At 43.9% G+C, this 17,916-nt stretch overlaps 1 protein-coding gene across 4 annotated transcripts in view; it reads right to left on the bottom strand.

Annotated features, from left to right (window-relative positions):
* GRK5 (G protein-coupled receptor kinase 5) overlaps positions 1 to 17,916 on the bottom strand; it is a 167,570-nt gene that overhangs the window by 8,422 nt on the left and 141,232 nt on the right. For 3 of the 4 annotated variants that reach the window (XM_074875401.1, XM_074875404.1, XM_074875405.1), the window contains 6 exons: positions 14,769 to 14,806; positions 13,886 to 13,975; positions 12,469 to 12,677; positions 3,826 to 3,963; positions 1,267 to 1,404; positions 302 to 433 (listed from right to left, as the gene is read on the bottom strand). In XM_074875401.1, coding sequence (XP_074731502.1) covers positions 302 to 433; positions 1,267 to 1,404; positions 3,826 to 3,963; positions 12,469 to 12,677; positions 13,886 to 13,975; positions 14,769 to 14,806 — 745 coding nt within the window. The remainder of the gene's footprint in view (positions 1 to 301; positions 434 to 1,266; positions 1,405 to 3,825; positions 3,964 to 12,468; positions 12,678 to 13,885; positions 13,976 to 14,768; positions 14,807 to 17,916) is intronic. The other variant, XM_074875403.1, reaches the window with a different exon arrangement.

The raw sequence follows: 17,916 nt of genomic DNA, 5'->3' as shown, positions 1-17,916 counted from the left end.
AACCATGTAACCATTTCAAAAGGCATTTCAGCATACCACTGAAAAATAGGTTGGGTAAGAAGTTTTCAACTGCTGGAAAGAAAGGTGATGAACAACACTGGAACTTCTGGTGGTAAAAAAATCCAAGAGGCAGATGGGAAACCTGGGATATGCAGTATTAGTCAGGAAATTACCAGGTAACTGTGACATCCAGCCCTCTCTAAGATGCACTGTCTTTCTCCTAGCAAAAATACCACCAGGGCATGGCTGTGACACAGGGCATCTATGGGAGTTTCCTTGTCTTAGTCATAAAAGATCTCACCTGTCTTTTAAATATTCTTTGTAGCAATCCTTTCTTGGGTGGCTCTGGGGGGTAGCTTTTGTTTAGGTCTGGTGAAATAGTACCATTTGGTCCAAATACATTCAGTTCTTTGAAACACTCTGTTTCTATCATCTAGTGGAATACAATAAGAAAGAAAAAAAGAAATTTTACATCTGAATTAAATATATTCCAGTAGTGCTAGGTTGTTCAAAGTCAGGATCAGGACCAGCAGCTTTAGCAATATGTTAGGAGAGTTAACAGTTGAATTCCTGCTCGTGGCTATAGAAGGCGAATAGGATGTATGAAAAAGAGAGGCTGAGTTTGCTCTGCATGTTTGCACATCAGTCTTATTAGAAATTGCCCCATAGAGCTTTCTGTTCTTTTCTTTAGCACTGTGGAAAATATTGGGTAAAGACAGGCATACTGAAAAAATCCCAGTTATTAGCATCCCTCTGCCTAAGTGGATCTGTTGTTTGATCCAGAGTTGGATTATGAAATCCACTGCTGGCTGCGTTTTGATATCAAACAGAAACAAAGACCCAGATCTGTAAACCCTGGAGCAGTTCAAGGTCCAGAGTCAACTGCTGCAGCTGGTACCCACTGCAGGTACAAGACAATGGGTGAGATCATGATCACCAGCGGAGGAGCTTCCCATTAGGACCTCCAGCCATCCCACGGAAGTTCCCAAGAGCTCTTGTTGAAACACCTCTGTAGAAGTCCAGGAGAAGGAAGTACGGTAGTATCATTGCCAATTTACACAAATATGCAGAGCCAATAGATACAGTCACCTGAACCTGACATCTGTGGTACATTATAGATCTTGAAAGAGGCCATTTGTAACTTATGAAAGCATTAGAGTCTGGCAAGTTATCCAGTAGCTATATATTACTGGAAATATACAGCTACTCTTAAACCATCTGTGTTAGGGGTTTTATTGGAGTAATTTTACTATGATACATCCTTACCTCATTTTGCCATGGAATAGACACTGATCCTGTGGAAAACTTGGAATAGAAATCGTCATCTGTTTGGTCCAGGTTAACTCCTTTCACTGTGGAGAATTGCTCGATGTCCAAGACATCCTTGCAGTATACTGCTCTGGGCTACCTCAGCAGAAAAAAAAAAAAAAGAAAAACAGCAAGACAAAAAACATTTCTGAGTCTGACCATGTGCTTTCATTCACAGATTCAGTCAAGTGAGAATGCCTAACAACAAATGACTATCTGCATCCTGCTTCTCTAGACTTGCTCTGGCCGCTTGTTTATCATCAAAGGCTGACTTCGCTTTAAGCATGTTAAGCTTCCCACTTTGAAGTCCTTAAAGCATCGGCGGAGCCAAAGTAAGTTTTAGTCATCCATGTAGCATATGATTAAGAGGTGAGGGGAAAAGGACAGAAAGAGGAAGAAAACAAAACCCAAATCCTTCAGCAGTCTTTTCTTTTGGAGGGGGAACAACAGAAAACCAGAATGTTTATGAGTGACATGTTGGAGACAGCTCTGAAAAGGGACCTCAAGTGTCCTTCTGCTCAGATAACTGTGGAGTTTGCAGCTTAAAAGTGTAAAGGAATGTATACTAATTGCTAAAGAAAACAGAAAGGGTTTGGCGTTTTTCCATTGTTTTTATTAATAGCTCAGCTGCTGGAAGCTGTCCAGAATCCCCTCTATTAACTCTTTTAACTTGGCTGCATTTCTTCAAACAAATAGACAAATGGCTTTGCCTTTTTAAACTACTTAATTTTCTGGGATGACAGAGACAGCACTCTTGCAGTGACGCTGCTTTTAGCTCACACTCCAGCAGTCAGCCACAGAAAGCAGAAATAGTCATTACTGGCTACCTGTCATAGTTAGTGTGGTCATCTGTACGCCTAGAGAGTTCCCATCAACAACCCTGTGATGCACAGGAATAATTGAGGGGTGGCTTGTGGGACTAGCCTGACCTGCTAAACTCAAGCACGTGTTGAATCCTACTGTCTACACATGGTACCATGACTGCACAGCCCAGGGGTCCAACCGTGCAGTATTTCATCTAGATGTGAGCAGTGTGACCAAACAAATCAAGCTGATTCCTGACGGAAGTTCTATTTGCTGGGGCCTGCATCCCTCTGCATTCCTGACAGCTGCAATCCACAACATTTTTGTGGAGACAGAGTAGTCTAGAAGAGGACGGAGAGACATGGGTTGGATTACAACCTCTGCCATTGGCTATAGAGCTTTGGGTGATTCAGCTGACTTCAGTAAAGCCTTGAAAATCTATGGATGAAATGCCAAATAAATTAAATTAGGGGCAGCTCTTGAGTTCCCAATAAATAGCCATAAAAATTTATGTGCCTCTGCTTTAGCAAATATGTCTATAAGAGGTGCCTTCTAGGCCTTACATGCCACAGTTAAGCTTTTAATACACTCTGGCGGATCCCAAATTTGAGCCCAGAATTTTCTAATTTTCTACATCAGAAAGAAATAGTAGCTTGTCTCCTATTTCTTCCCACTAAAGCAGGTCGTAACACCATGGGCTAATTGGCAGGAATAACTAGGCCGCATAGTAAAATGTAAAGCAAAACCAGAGCAGCTAAAGTAAACTTTTGTAGCATTCAAACCACTTTGGTTTGGTTGAGTTTGCAGCAATGTGAATGAGAGCTGCCAAGATGCTACTTTCCTTAATACATTAAAATGGCAGTGTTTACTTAGAACCATATGGGAACTTTAAGGATAGAAGGTCTAGCCAGAAAGAGAGCCCTGAAGGAGGAAAATAATCAGATAACTCTGTGCACTGGGGTGGAGACCGATACCACAGAAGGGTGGAAAAAGTTTTGTTATTGCCAGTGCAACAAAGAAAAAGTTTTGTTATTGCCAGTGCAACAAAGACTTTCAGTATGTGCAAGACTGGGGTGTAAACCTGAGTAAGGACTCAAGGTTGGGTTCTGTGCCCATGAACACCATCGAGTTCAAAATGCTCTCTCAGGTCCAAGGCACCTCCTCTGCTCTAGGTGACACTTGATATCTGAACCTGGTTCAGACTCTGTAACAAATGCCCGTTTTCACGATGATCCAGACCGTTCCTCAGTTCCCTGGAGCTTTGGACTCTAATTCTGATTTCACCCCAGCATATATACCTATATATCTGTATGCATACATGTGGCTTTCACTGCTGACTGACCTGAGCACAACCTGGTCCTGAGCGAACTTACTCTCACACTACTACCGTGAGTAAGGGAATACAAAGGTTCCCAGTTTAAAGTTTGGGAACTGAGGCATGAACAGAGCAAGTGGTGCCTCCAGTGTCACACAGGAAGACTGTGGTCAAGTGAGTGGGAAAACCCAACGTGGAGGCCCACCCACCCTGCACGCACACATCTACAGAGCAGCTCTCCTCTTCCTCCCAGCCTCCCCACTCCAGCCCTACCACTTATCACATCTTCCTAGGGCAGCTACCCATGCAGAGAGTGATGACAGCTCTAAGAGAGAGAGGTTATTTTAGAAACAAATCTCTTGAAAGAGTCCACTGGGGATTCTTCCAACCGTACTTACATCAGGGACAAAGGGAGGATCCAGCATTCCTGCTTCTAACCGCTTGAAATTCATGCTCTTGAAAAAGGGGTGCCTCTTCACTTCTGTTGCACCTTCCCCTTGACATCCTAGCCGCTGCTTCACATCTTTGGTGAGGAGCTGAAACATGCCAAGAGGAGTGGTAAGGATGTCAGAAAAACAAGAGCTCCACGAAGATATTTTTATCTCCAGTTGGTTTTGAATGTGCCCAGAGGGAAGTACAGAGGGGAATTGTAATCACTGTTACTTAATGGCCAAAGTTAAATGGATTAGGACTGCACTGTTCTACATGCTGGTGAAATCCTTTGAAAATTATCTGCTGTAAAGTGTTTACAGTCAAAATAGAGACCGTTGCTTCTACTTACTTTCAGTGAATGCTTTCAAGAAGCCTGACATACCCTAATAACATCTACAGATGCACATTCATAAGTCCCATGTGCTTTTTCTCAATTCTTTTTTTTCTTATTATTCTTGTAAGAACAATTTTCCTGTGTTGTTTAGGCTGAATGACTTCACTATCAAATTCCCTCCACCCAGTGCAGTATATGCCAGTACATCACATGACACATCGGACCACCCTTTGTGCTCATGGGCTTATCTCTGCTGAACTCAGGGTGAGTTTTGTCCATGAAGCCATCCTCAGTTCAGACTTTGTTTTTAGAGAAGGGCAATGCACCACCTCTACCTGCTACAGCAAGTCCTGCCTGTCTCCTGAGTTCCTGCAGTGGAGAGACGGACACTAACTGAACTCAGCACCCTTGGTCGATTAGATAAGTAGGTCCATGAACACAAACACAGGGGTTGTAGGTCCTGGAAGACCTTGTATGGATGGGCTAATTGTTCTGCAAGAGAACAGTTCAATGGAAGAACAACTCTGGCACAGAGTAGTTGGTGGATGAGGAGACAACACGTAGCCAGATCTTCACCAAAATGCCTCTTCTTTTAAATCGTATGTGTAGAATCAAGTAGGCTAAATCAATGTCTTAGGAGATCACATCTAAACAGTTGAAAAGAGGCAGAGCTCAGCATGCAAATGCCTGGTGCAAAAAGGCCATTATCTGGGACAGGGACATTTCTAAATGTACCGCTGACTGCAGGCAATCTGCTGGAAAGTCAAGGTTCACAAATTTGTTTCCTTTTTTTTCCCCCTTCCATTCATCTTCGCGGAAGCCTGCACGATGCTCTCTTAGATAGAGGAGGGAAAAATACAACTCTGAACAACAACGTAAAAACAAACCAGAGATTCCAACTGCCTATTAAAGAGAAGCACGACGTGTGCCTTAGTCCCAACAGAACTGGCGTTGAGAACACCCACGGCTGGCTTAGCCGAGTCTCCGCTCTGGGGGAAAAGCCTCCTGAGGTACGCTGGACCACCGTGGAGGAGAGAAGGTCGCCAGCCCTTTTCCCCAGGAGGGGTGGCTATGCCTCCCGGGGTGGGGGTGCAACCCCCCCGCTCACCCCTTTTGGCACCCTGATTTCTAAACGGCGGCTGGAGGAAGGGGTTGACAGTGACACCCCCCCCCTCCAACCTGTTACCCGCCCCGGCAGGGGAAGGGAGGGGAGAGGGGCCGGGGCGGGGGAAGCCCGGCGCAGCCCCCGCGGAGAGGTGCGCGGCTGCGGGGCGCGGCGCGGCCGCGGGGGGGCAGCAGAGGAAAGGGCAGCGCGGCCGCGCAGCGCGGCGGGGCGGGGGCGGCGGAGCGTTCCGCGGCCCGCGGGGAAGGGGCCCCAACAGTGAGCGGCCCCGGAACTGCAGGGGGGGACAGGACCCTGGCGGGGGGCGTTGGGGGGGCTGGTGCCGGGCTGCCCGGGGGTGGGAAAGGTTCCCGCTTCGGCTCCTCTTCCCATCTCCAGCTTTGCTGCTCCAAGGAGCTGGGAAGCAGCGCTCTGCCCTCGCCCCCTCACCGGGGGGGACTGTGCAGAGCAACCGCACTGAAATGATGAGCAAAACGCCCTGGGACTGCCTGCCCGGGGCGGGGGAGGGGGTATGGGGGGTGTGTGTGCTCAGCAGCCACGCAGCACAGTGGGGCGGTTTGGGTTCTCTGAGCATCCTAGCCCGTGGAGGGGACTGAGCCCTGGGGACCCCCCTTGGGCAGGTCCCTGGGATCATACTCCCTGTACCTGACAGCCAACAAACGGAGCTGCACCCCGCAGCGCCTGCCTGGGGCTCACCGAAGAGGCAAACAGTTCTGGGAGGGTCGGAGAGGAAAAGAAGTGTTTCAGGAGATGGGGTAGGCAATCAGGGGCAGCCTGGTTGGGAACGGGCAGCCAGGCTGCGTCCCCGCTCAGGCAAGGCTGTCTGGAGATGCTGCTCGTAGGCTTTCCAGCTCAGGGCATGCCCCAGTACCCTCCGGTTGTGTTGCTGTCTCAGCCACATCATCTCAGTGAGGGGGAACCTTGAAAGAACTGTTTGTTGCTAATGTGAGGTTGGTAATCTTTGCTCTGGTGTCTGGCTAGAGCCGGGTTTTCTTGTCCTTATCACAGGTTTACAGGGTCACAGTTCTTTAGGCTTCTCTGAATGCTCTGCTACCCCCGGGCATCAGTGGTTTTCTTATCTGACTCCCACAGCCTCCTCAGTTCTGCATTTTTTTGCCTCCAGCCTGAGACAGCAAATGGCTTTGGCAATCCATGTGCCCCATGTATGCAGAGACCATCTGGTGGCCAGTCCTGAGCAAGCCACAGTGGCAGAGGCCAAGCAGCCAGAAAAGGTGGTGAAAAGGTTTGTGGGACCTAAGAGTCTTGGGCTCAGCTCCTTCTGCCTCAGCAGTAGCAGCAGCAATAGTCAGGGAAGACTGTATGGATTGAGGAATGGGGGGAAAGCTAGTGGTTCTGGCCACAACAGCAACTTCCAGCATCCAGATAGCAATGTCCCTTTCTTCCTCACAGTTTCTTCTGCCTCTGCTGCTGTCTAGGTGGTGACATCTGGTCTGACTGGTTCATAGATGGAGCAAGACTTGAAGAAACATTTCTATGCCTTGCCATCCTCTGAGCACATAGATTCACGTGATACAGCGCTGTATTGATCCAGCTCATAGGAAAAGATCTTTCTCAGGGCACTTCTCTGGAGCTTTCTTTCCCTGGGTAGAAGGAAAGAGGGATGTTTTGCTTTCAGATCCTTGCATGAGACTTTGATGTCTCACAGTCCTGAGTCAAGGTTTTTGGGTTTTTTGCATTTGTTTTTATTTTGTTTTATTTTTTTTTAAATCCCAACAGGCATATGGATTTCCAGTTAAGATCTGGTTTGCTCTGTTGTGGCTGGGCAAAGAAGACAGAATTTCTTTTGCTCCTATTCTCATGTTGAAAGGACTTTCCTGACAGGTGGAAAGAAGAATCTGAAGACAGAAGGACCACTTTTACTACCCATGGCTCTGATATACTTTTGGAAATGATACCTTGAAGCTCTCAGGAACAGTGCTGATGAGGAGTAAGTTGTGGTAGGAAGGGGTAGATTTGGACTGTAGATGATAAAGGAAAGCTCTGTAGTTTCTGCTCTACAGTCAGCTGTGAAGGGAAGAAAGGGGGTTACTTTCCTGTCTGTGCAGCCAGTAATTCTTCTGCCTCTGGACTAAGTGGAAAGACCAAGCTAATTGGGGAATTTACCCTTGCCAAGCTGCATATGTTAGAAGTTGTTTGGAGTGGGTGGTCAGAGGATAGGGTAGTTGAGGATAGAAAAAGTCTGTCTGGGAATTCCTGGGCTCCTCTGTGATAAACAAGGGAGTATTCAGTAACCTCAGATGCAAGAAGGAAGTCTCTGGAACATGAATGCAGTTGGTCGTGGGTGGCTGGCCACCGCAGGCTGGAAGACACAAAAGGGAACAGGCCACTGGGAATAGGCTGGGACTGAAAGACCACAGAAAGGAGAGGATACTCCTGCAAAGCCCTGCTGCAGGGGAGCAGCTGCCTGCCTCTTGAGGAGAGTGCCAGGAGAGTTCCAATGGAGAAAAAAAAAAAAGAAATTCATGGAGTTTGGTAAGCTGTAGCTGAAGCCAGCTGTAGAGATGGCAACAGGTGAAAGCAGACACTTCTGGCTTCTGTTGTGGATATCACGAGATAGCATAGATCAGAATATTTTCCAGAAGGGAAAGTCTTTCCTTTCTCCAAGGAATAATGAGTCTTGTACCATTTCCTGCAGCCCCAGAAGCTCTCTGCAATAGTAAACCTGCATAATAGTCTGAAATATGCATCCCATTTGGGAATCTGGCCAGGAAAAGAAAACGGAGATAACAACTGTATGTTTTGAGTCATCTCTACACTTTTGTTTAATTCAGTTTCAAAGGATGTATTTAATATGAATAGAGAGCAGAACAAAAGCAACTACATCAGGCTGATGACAAGCCCTACTGGGACAGCAGTGCAAATGACCCAATCAAACACAATTTAAGTGTAATTCTACAGCCAAAGTCTACAGAGAATTCACAGAGCTTCAGATCTGAAGATGGCTTAGGCCACCCAACCATGCATGAAGTTGATACCAAGCAGCAGAGTTTTATGTTCTGGTAACAATGGCACCAGATGACACTGGATGTGTGTAAATGAGGGCAGGATTTAGTCTACAGAGTTATGGGCAAAGCATGACTAGAATGGGACTTTCAAAGAAGAATCTTGAATAGCAGTGGTGAAGTTACATTAAGATCTTTTTCTTGATATAAAGAACTCTCTGATACTTTCATGACACTCATTTGATCCCCGCTGGGGATACTAACTCTGCAGTGTCTGAGACTTTTTCCACAACTTTGTTTTGCTTCCTTTACAAAAAGAAACAACTGTTGTGAGGATTGCTAAAAATAGCCAACAGTCCCCAAAGCGCTGCTTTATTTATCTTCATGTGATCAGTCAGTTCATATCCAGATCATACCATGTAATAAATAACTCCAAGTCCTAAGATGTTAGTCCTAAAATTACAGGAGTAAGGGAAACTTTTTGTAGGGTAAGAGTGCAAAAAAATTGCAGCTCAAGAAAGGAGAAAGGGGAAATGGTAAAACCACTTCCATTGACCCAGCTGATCAAATAGTTTAAGGGATTACCTAGATAAATTTCAACCCTGAAACAGAAGTAAACAGTCTATTTTTAAAAATTTTGAGAGAACAGAAAAGTAATACTATTGTCACCTCTCAATTACAAAATGAGACAAAGCAGAATGACATAAATGGCTGTGCATTGCACTGCTTATGCTTATGATTTCACAGCCCAATCTGGCCAACTGAAGAATCAAAACTCTCTCAGGCATGCATGACAATTAAGCTTATTGCAAAGGCTTACTACAGAAAATTTATTTATTATTATTGTTGTTGTTGTCATCATTTTGTTGTTGTTGTTGTTATTATTATTACCATCACCAATAGCAATGGTAATAATTTGAAGAGCACCTTGATGTGAGGTGCCTCTCAAGCTAGATGAAAGACCAGTTATTCTCAGGCAGCACTGATAAACTTTAAGGTGTCATAATGTGTGAACAAGTTGCTTTCCAGGGATGAAAGCAGAGAGGAGGGATGAAAGCAGGCAGAAGTAGTAGCAGTATGATGACAGAGTTTCTGGTGGTGAGGAAGAGAAAAAAATTGCTTTTAGGGAAGAAAGAATCCCTCATCTTTTAGTCGGTTGGGGAGGCACTTTGGGAAGGGAATGGAGATCGGAATCACAGAACAGCTGAGGCTGGAAGGTGCCTTTGGAGATTGTCTAGTCCAAGCCCTCTGCTCAAAGCAGAGTCACCCAGAGCAGGTTGTTCAAGGCCATGTCCAGTTGGGTTTTGGATATCTCCAAGTGTGGAGACTCCACAGCCTCTCCGGGCAACCTGTTCCAGTATTTGACTACCCTCACCATGAAAAAGTGTTTCCTGATGTTCAGAGGGACCCTCCTGTGTTTCAGTTTGTGCCCATTGCCTCCTGTCTTGCCACTGGGCACCAAACCAAGAGTTTCCTCTATCTTCTTCACACCCTCCAATCAGAGATCCCTTTTGCGGAGTCAAATGGGAGCTGCAGGAATAAGAAGCGTCTGGGAAGATAGTCTGTAGGAAACGCAGACAAACAGGACACTGACAGAGTGACAGAACAGCACAGCAATATGGGCCCGTCCAATATTGTTGACTTGAATACAGCAAGTCACATCTTTGGATGCAAGACTGCACTTGTCAGGGAAAGCACACGTGTACACCAGTGAAGTACAAGTCATAACAACAGTGAACAGGGACCATTTCCTAGAAAGATCAGATTTTTTCACAGAAAAAACACACCATGAAACAGTTATGTTATATGGGAACTATGGGTTGGGGAGCTTCCCAGAAAGCCAGCTGCCCCTGTTCCTAATTATTTATTATTCATCTCTGCTTCAGTCCAAAATGAGGACTGATTTATGGGAAATTACTTACAAAATGAAACATGGAAATATGGGATGGATGATGATTAATGGGAGCTATGATATGTGCCTGCAAGAATGCAAAGGGCATAAACATCCAGGAGGGGAAGGTTGACATGGGGTGACACTAAGGGTTTTCATATGAGAATAAAGACAATATATATCCTGATGGAGATGCTAGTAGCTCATGGAGTAAGCTTTGAAGAGAAGGTTAAGAGACATGGTGGAAAACATGTTGCTCACCCCTGCCCTGAAGAGTCCACTACAGGAAAGCCTTTTGTATTGGATTTTTGTGAAGGCTAAGTTGGATTTATGTACTGCAACTTTATGCTTCATTTTGCAGGTCTGATGGGTACTTAATTATAACTTTTGTTTCCTTGTTAAGATGCTGATACAAAGCAACGAAGTTCTGGTTTTCAATATAAATAGCAAAAGGTATTTGAGAAAATATATTTGAATAACGGATTTTAAAAAATATCACTTGATAAAATAAATGACTTTTGGATGGAAAACCACAAATGCCATCATGCTCAGTATCAGAAGTAAGGCTCTAGCAGCCTTAAGGCACTGTAATTTTAACACATTAGTGTTCAAAAATGACAGGGTTATCTTTGGTCCATTAAGAGTTTGCACAAACCACCTAAATAAACATGCCACGTGATTGGACAGTGAAGCACTAATGATCAAGTTGTCAGGAATGATTTACATATAGTTCATGGTTCCCTGAGGCAAGGGAATGAACTAGACGACTTCCTGGGGTCCCCGACTCCCTGAAACTGTAGACTCTATGGCTTGAAGATGAAAATGACCACTACAGTATAATGACTTTCACTGTCTACTCCCCTGGGAGTGGTAGGTCACCTCCAGCACTATCCCATCAATGCTACATTTCATTCTTCTCAGCTTTAAGTTCTCATGGGCTTCGTTATTTTCAAAGTATACTTTCATTCTATTATGTCTCATGTGTGCAACTAACTACAGAACAAGCAACAAGAATATAATTTTTGCCTCATGACATTTTCTTTTCATGCTAACAACAGGACATGCACAAAATCTCTGCCACTCCAGAAGACGCTGCTCCTCACCTGGTGGGAGTTGAGATGCTACTAGAGAAGAGATGGCAGGCTGTCTGAGCACATGAAATGGTCTGTAAGAGCCTGTGGCTGTCCTAGATCCACCCACACCGACTTCAGTGGGGGCTCTGAATTGCAGATTAAGGGCAGTGAATGGCCTAGAGTATCTATCAAGAGTGATGTCAGTTAATTACTACCCCTGGGATTCTGCAATGAGTTGGTGCACTGTGAGTTAATGACTTCCAGGCATGATACTTGGCAATACTACCATTATTATTTTGCAAGGAGACTTCAGTGTCTCTTCATGAAGCCAGCCAACCAGAATGTTGTTGATCTGCTGTTTGCTTGCCTGTTGCACAAGATATTGGTGAAACTCTCACTACCTATTTGTTGACCTTTCTTTCCCTTCATTCTCTCTCTACCAGTATATACAGATATGTCATTATCTCCAAAGGAGACTTCACTCTTCAGCAAACAACATCAAGAAAAAGGCCACATCCCTTTCCAAATTACAATTCAGTCTTCTAAAGATGGATGTTGACAAGACATTGATGAATTCAGCCACAGCTTTGAGATTTCTCAGAGGGTTTGAGGATTTCCATTGTCAGACATGGCTATTGTGCTACGAAAATGACTCCCAGCTGAAAGAGTGAGAAAACATTTTAAAGGACAGCTCAACAGTATTAAAAAAGGCTGGATACCCTGGCACCTCGGGGGAAAAGCTGCTAACAAAGTTAGTGAGATGGGGTGGGACAACATTTGAGTGTCACAATAATTTCATTGCATAATCTTTGTCCTGCTTACCCCCAGCTCTCACCAAAGACAATGGAAGCATGGGGTTTTCAGTTCCTTGCAGGAGACAATCAGAGTCTTGCATCATCAAGTCCTTTTTATTTTTTCTACAAGATTATAAAAGACAGAAGTGCATTCTTAACTGCAAACTAACAGTCAAAGTCTTACGAGAATAGATACCCTCCCTTGGCCATAAAACTTTGGAGTGGACTCAAGATGACCGTGATGAATCTCATGGAGAAGCAAGCCCAAATAAACACAATTTGAATGAATAGAGAATGCAGTCATCCCATCAACAGATGAGCTTGGTTAGTCCTTGTCTCTGCAGCCCCTCTATGGAACTGTGTTACTGCTCAAACCGTGTCAGATACAGCTTGCTAATGAAGCTGCCACACTGGGCCTTCAGGCCCCTTACCATTTTACAGATGGACTTGGCCTCCTCAGAAAACTTATGGGAGTAGACCTCTTCTGTCTCCAGCACTCTTCTGTCCACTTCTTCCCTCTTCACCTTCTCTTTCCTTCCACGAAATGGTGACTGCCCAGCAATCATTTCATAAATGAGACAGCCTAACCCCCAGTAGTCAGGGCTGAGTGTGTATCTCTGGTTGTTCAACACTTCTGGAGCTGTGGAGGAGAAAGATGTGTCTTGAGGAAATACTTGACATTTACATAGGCAAAAAAATTTCTTGAAGGTCCATTTTAGTGACTGAATACACATGCACAGAGAATGGTGGGTAAAATATAAAAACACCTCCTGACTTCTGTTGATGCCTCTACAGAAAACGCAGCATGATACACGCCATGCGCACAGTGTCTTCTGACTTCTCTATCAAGTCAGACCAACTAAAAAAACACAAAAAGAAGTTGAAGCTCAGTATTGAGCAGAGGCCTGATCTTAAGAGTCCTTCCAGATTTCTCCATTTAGGGAAGAAATGACAAACGCACATCCTGTAAACAGCAGTGACATTTCTTCAAAAGCAAATTCTGTCTTTTTGCTCAATTTATAACTTTTTTATTTCCCCCTTTAAAAAACAAATCCATTTATTTTGTGTTGCAACCATGCAGTGTGCTTTGGGAATATACAGTCACTGTCTTGCAGGCATCCTCACTTCTGTACATGGGTACAAAACCACATACACACATGCTCCCAAGCACAGAGTCTTAGTGAGTGCACAAAGTTACATGGTGGCAACAAAATTTAGAAATGACAACTGATTTGCTTGTTTTCATTAAAGTCTCCATATGGTGTAACAGTGGCTCATATCAGCTAGTTTCTATTTAGTCAAATAAGCATAAGCAATTTTTATTCCAAGAAATATGCCCACCCAGAGAATGCGTGAAAACAATTACAATGAATTCAGGAAACAGATCTAGTTAAATCAGGGAGTGTGTTTTTTACCAATGCACAAATCTCTACTCTTCTTTTGTGCAGCCTCCTCTGCCCATAGGGGAAGACTCAAGATGGCCTTGGTCAAGATGACCATAGGCGCAGACTTACCCATTTTATCATAAACATACAAATAAATGTTAACTATTATGTGAAGTAGCAACTAGAAAGAAGCCTTTCTTTTAGCACATAACCCTCCTAAAATAAATCTACGCTAAAACCACTAGAATTCCAGTTGTCTCCCCTTTTAATTTGCTTTGCTGTTTTAAGATTATATTTTTGATTTCCACTAGCATGAGTTCTTAGTGGGTTGCTGCAGGGAACTGGACCCAGCTGAACATGAATATTTTTTAGTTCTTTTTCTTAAGCTTACATGGCAGAAAGATCTCCAAAACTCAAGTAATCTCAGCAAATTATAAAAAAAGATGAGCTACTGAAGACTTACCCATATATCCTACTGTTCCTACTCTTCCACGGATTGATTCACCCTCAGGGATTTTAACAGCTAGACCCAAATCAGATATTCTAATATGGCCTGGAAGGAAAAAAGAAACAAAACAACACAAAGCAGATATGATAGTATGACCCAAATTAGTCCAAAACCACAACTGCTGTCATTACTACAATACTCTTGCAGTTTACTGTTCAGATATTTTAAGCAAAGAGTGTTCTGAATCACAAAAATTGGAGCAGTTTCACTGATAAGGAAAACAGGAATTATTAAGGGCATTACAATGCAGTGAAATTAATTTTATCAGTGAGGCTACGAACTAGCGTGGACCAAAAAAAGGCAATGAGAAGCATGCTGTAGGGAAGTATCTTGAACCGATCACAGAGGATGGATGGGCTGACATAATTCTGTAACTCTCTGATGGCTGAAGGGGCTACATCTGGTCTGTAAGTCAGCATGAGATTTGATTATCGCTGCCTTCGGCAACAAACAGGTACCTGGGTTTGCATAAAATGAGAGTTGGCTCAGCAACGGATGAAGGTGCTTTTGAAAATGGAGTGGGAAGCACAGATTTAGAAATCTCAACTTCCTTTGTGTGTGTCAGCCTTGCAACAATAAAGATGGAAAAACAATGAAAAAAGGCAAACACCCCCAGCAAAGCTGTGCTTTCAAGAACAGACCCTGCTGAGCAGCACGGCTGCTTCATTCCATCCGTGTGATGAGCTCCAGCGCTGCACCCACCCCAAGACAGGAGTATTAGTGTACACTGAGCCTCTTAGTCACTTCAGAGCATTATTTGTCTTTGTGCAATATATAACCTAAAACTAACTTAATCTACTTTACTGTGGAAGCATCTCTGTAAATCTCGGAGACTTACCATAATCATCTAGCAGGATATTTTCCGGCTTCAAATCTCTGAAAATGAAATATAGCAGTTATTTGTATGAAGCTGGTTTTGATAACATAACCATACGACGGTGTGTGAGTGCATTTATTACCAGTAATAAACCAATTGAGTGTCAACTCAAACAGCAAGAAACTCATGAAACCAATATAACTTTCTACAACTCACTTCACAGATAGACTGAAACCATATGTCTTTTTCTAAACTGGAGTTACATTTTTTTACTAAGTCAAGCTTTTAGTTCCCAATCCACTCTATACATCTAGTCCAGTAAGCCCTGTAAATCAATTCTTATAGTCCTGTGTGTTGTTAAATTTCTGTAACATTTTCTGTTATAAAATCTTTTGTTAAAAATAAAAGTATTTCAAATTTTAAAATATTTTATCTGCATATGAGAATGGAAGTAGGGATCTGTTGGGCTCAAATTTTCTATGGCTGGCATCTGACTAGACCAAATATGTGAATGTGTATACACGAACTTGTGCACATGTGTAATAATTTCAGCGAGTTTGGAAAATGAGGGGCGGGGGAATGCTGTGCCCAGATTAAAATTCTTCTCACAAACATTTGTGAAACTCTAGTGCCTATGTGGTCTGGAGGAACGCCATGAAAATTGGCAAGGTGGTCACTCTGATGTCAAAGATGTGCCTTTTACTGCTCCTGTGAAAAAAAATTTCCCAAATCTGGCCAAGTTATAAACTTCTGAAAAAAATAATCTCAGTTTTCATATATTTAGCAGAGTCTTGGCAGGTCATTCTTCTGAAAGGTTTGTCAGCACCAAACCTGCTCCACCAGTTGCTGCTTCTAGAGGCTGCCCAGGCCAGCCACGCTCAAGTCCCCTCGCTTGACCAGGGCTGTTTCCCAAACTGGGCAGCTGAGCACACCCTTGCAGCCACGGTGGGCTGCTGTCGAGGTGGGAGCCAGGTGGGCTCCTTCCCATCCTTCCTGAGCGGGACGAGGCACAGCCTGCTGCTAGTGCAGAGCAGGAACGAAGCCAGCCTTCCTGGGATGGGACCTGGAGGTGTCAGAGGGAAGACAGGGACGTGCTGGGCAGGGAGCATCCCAGAAGGGCCAGGTGATGGGAGCAGGCTGTGCTGGCTCAGGAGCCCGAACCAGGCACCAGCATGGCCGGGTGAGGCAGGGAGAAACATATTGCTGCAATTCTGACTTTTATCTGATCGATTTGTACTGAAACACAGTGTTTAGCCTGGTGCAAATCCAAGAAGTGTTTGGCCTCGTCTTTTTTTTAAGGCCTCCTTGCATTCGTGAACCAGCTTGATTCTGTTAGCTTCCCAGCAAGACACGTTTCTTTTCACAGAGCAGAGAGAGGGGGGTGTACAAGAGAAACCCTCGCACCAGGAGATCAGTGCGTTGCACAGAGTCTGTGCAGGAGCCTGCCCTGCGTTTCAAGCTGTACCACTCCGGTGTCATGAATTTTCCTTGAACAGACAGGGGTGTTTTATAGTTTTGACAATGCTGAGATTAAAATTTCAAAACTGGTTTCATTTTTATTTATTATTTCAAGCAAGAACATAGAGCGCTGTGAACAATCTCCTTTTCTTGCTTGCTTCAGACCCTCCTGACTTCTCAAGATAAACTTCACCAGGTGCCCAATGGTACCAAGCCTACTTTTCAAATAAACAATACTGAAATATGTGAAGGGCAGCTGAATGCAGAGGAGAAGCTGTGATTTTGTTTAACATACCACTGTGGGCTTTCCCTGCCTACCAGCAGAAGGTTTCCAATGCTGGAGCAACATGGTTCGAGGGCACTTCCTATTTATTTTTAAAAATTTATTCTGAATCCCATAAGAACTATTTCCTTGAAGAACCCAGACTTCATTAGTTACTTCAACTTCTGCTCCAAGCAGTTATTAGTCCCACTCAAAGCTGTAACTGTGGCCAAATGACAAGAATCCTGCATGCGAGCTGGGAGATGTTGTCTTTGAGCAACTAAATGAGAGACTCCACGAGGACTCTGAGAACAGCAGTTCAGTCCTTACAGTCCTCTGTGATTTAGGGCAATTAGAGCAGGCTTTCCTTCCCCCTGAGACATCAGTTTTCATGTCTGTTTTCAAATTTCTGGTTCCTCAGGATCAAGGCTGTCTTCCTTTGCATGGTCAACACTTCCAAGTGCCAAGCAGGAATGTGATTCTTGTACTGAAATGTCTAGGAGAAATAAAACTCCTCAGTGGACACAGTTACATGTAAGGCTACTTCCCAATGGTACAGTTTCCACTGTGTAAACAAGCCTTGCCTAAATATGCTGAAACATAAACTGCTGGCACTGCACCCATGCTAGAAAGGCGATGGTACATTGTTTGGCTGTGCGGAGCAGCATAAACAACTCAATTAATCATAGTGGACAAGGCTCTACTGTATATTTGTGTAATGCCTAGGACAATGTGATCTTAATGCTGACTGAGGCTTCCAGGCATGGCTATAGTATATGTATAAATAATTTATACATATATATCTATAAAAAATAAAAATTATAGATATACATATATATATATAAAAATAATTTGAGGAGAACCAGCAGCTTTTTATGTTTGCTTTCCACGAACAATCGACCCGTTGACCTTTACTAACATGATGCAGTTGAGAAATGTAACATAAGTGCCATGTTTGGCAAGGGAATTCTGCATCAGATAAATCTGACTCTGAGCCTGGTTGTTCTCTCGGGTCACGTCCACAGCGTGCGTCACCAGCCCGTGAGATGGGGATGTATTTTCTGATGCTGTGATTTACTCAGAAGCATTTTGTTCATAGAAAATGAAATTAAGTCTGAGGAGTAAGGGTTTTGCAATGAATTATTCACCTCGAGAAAGTGGTAGCATTTAACTGCTATATTTTATTGACCTATATAGCACCTCTCATGGGTCCCAAAACACGCTGTGGTATTACAAATTAGGGGTCTCTGCAGATGCTCCTAAAATACTGCTAGAAAATGTCACCAACAAGGATATAATATCATTCATCACCAAAATGAATGTGCCAGCTGAGGTGTAAACTAGCAGCTTTTTTAAGAGTAGCATGAAAACACCTGCTTAAGGAAGTAGGATGCCATTTCTCTCAGAGCCACGTACTATTTTAGGTGGCCAGATCTTATTTGTTTTATT

This window comes from Strix uralensis, chromosome 7, assembly GCF_047716275.1.
Source record: "Strix uralensis isolate ZFMK-TIS-50842 chromosome 7, bStrUra1, whole genome shotgun sequence".
In the NCBI taxonomy this organism is placed as follows: domain Eukaryota; kingdom Metazoa; phylum Chordata; class Aves; order Strigiformes; family Strigidae; genus Strix; species Strix uralensis.
Note: the sequence above shows the minus strand (reverse complement) of the source record. Positions and strands in the feature narration are given on the sequence as shown.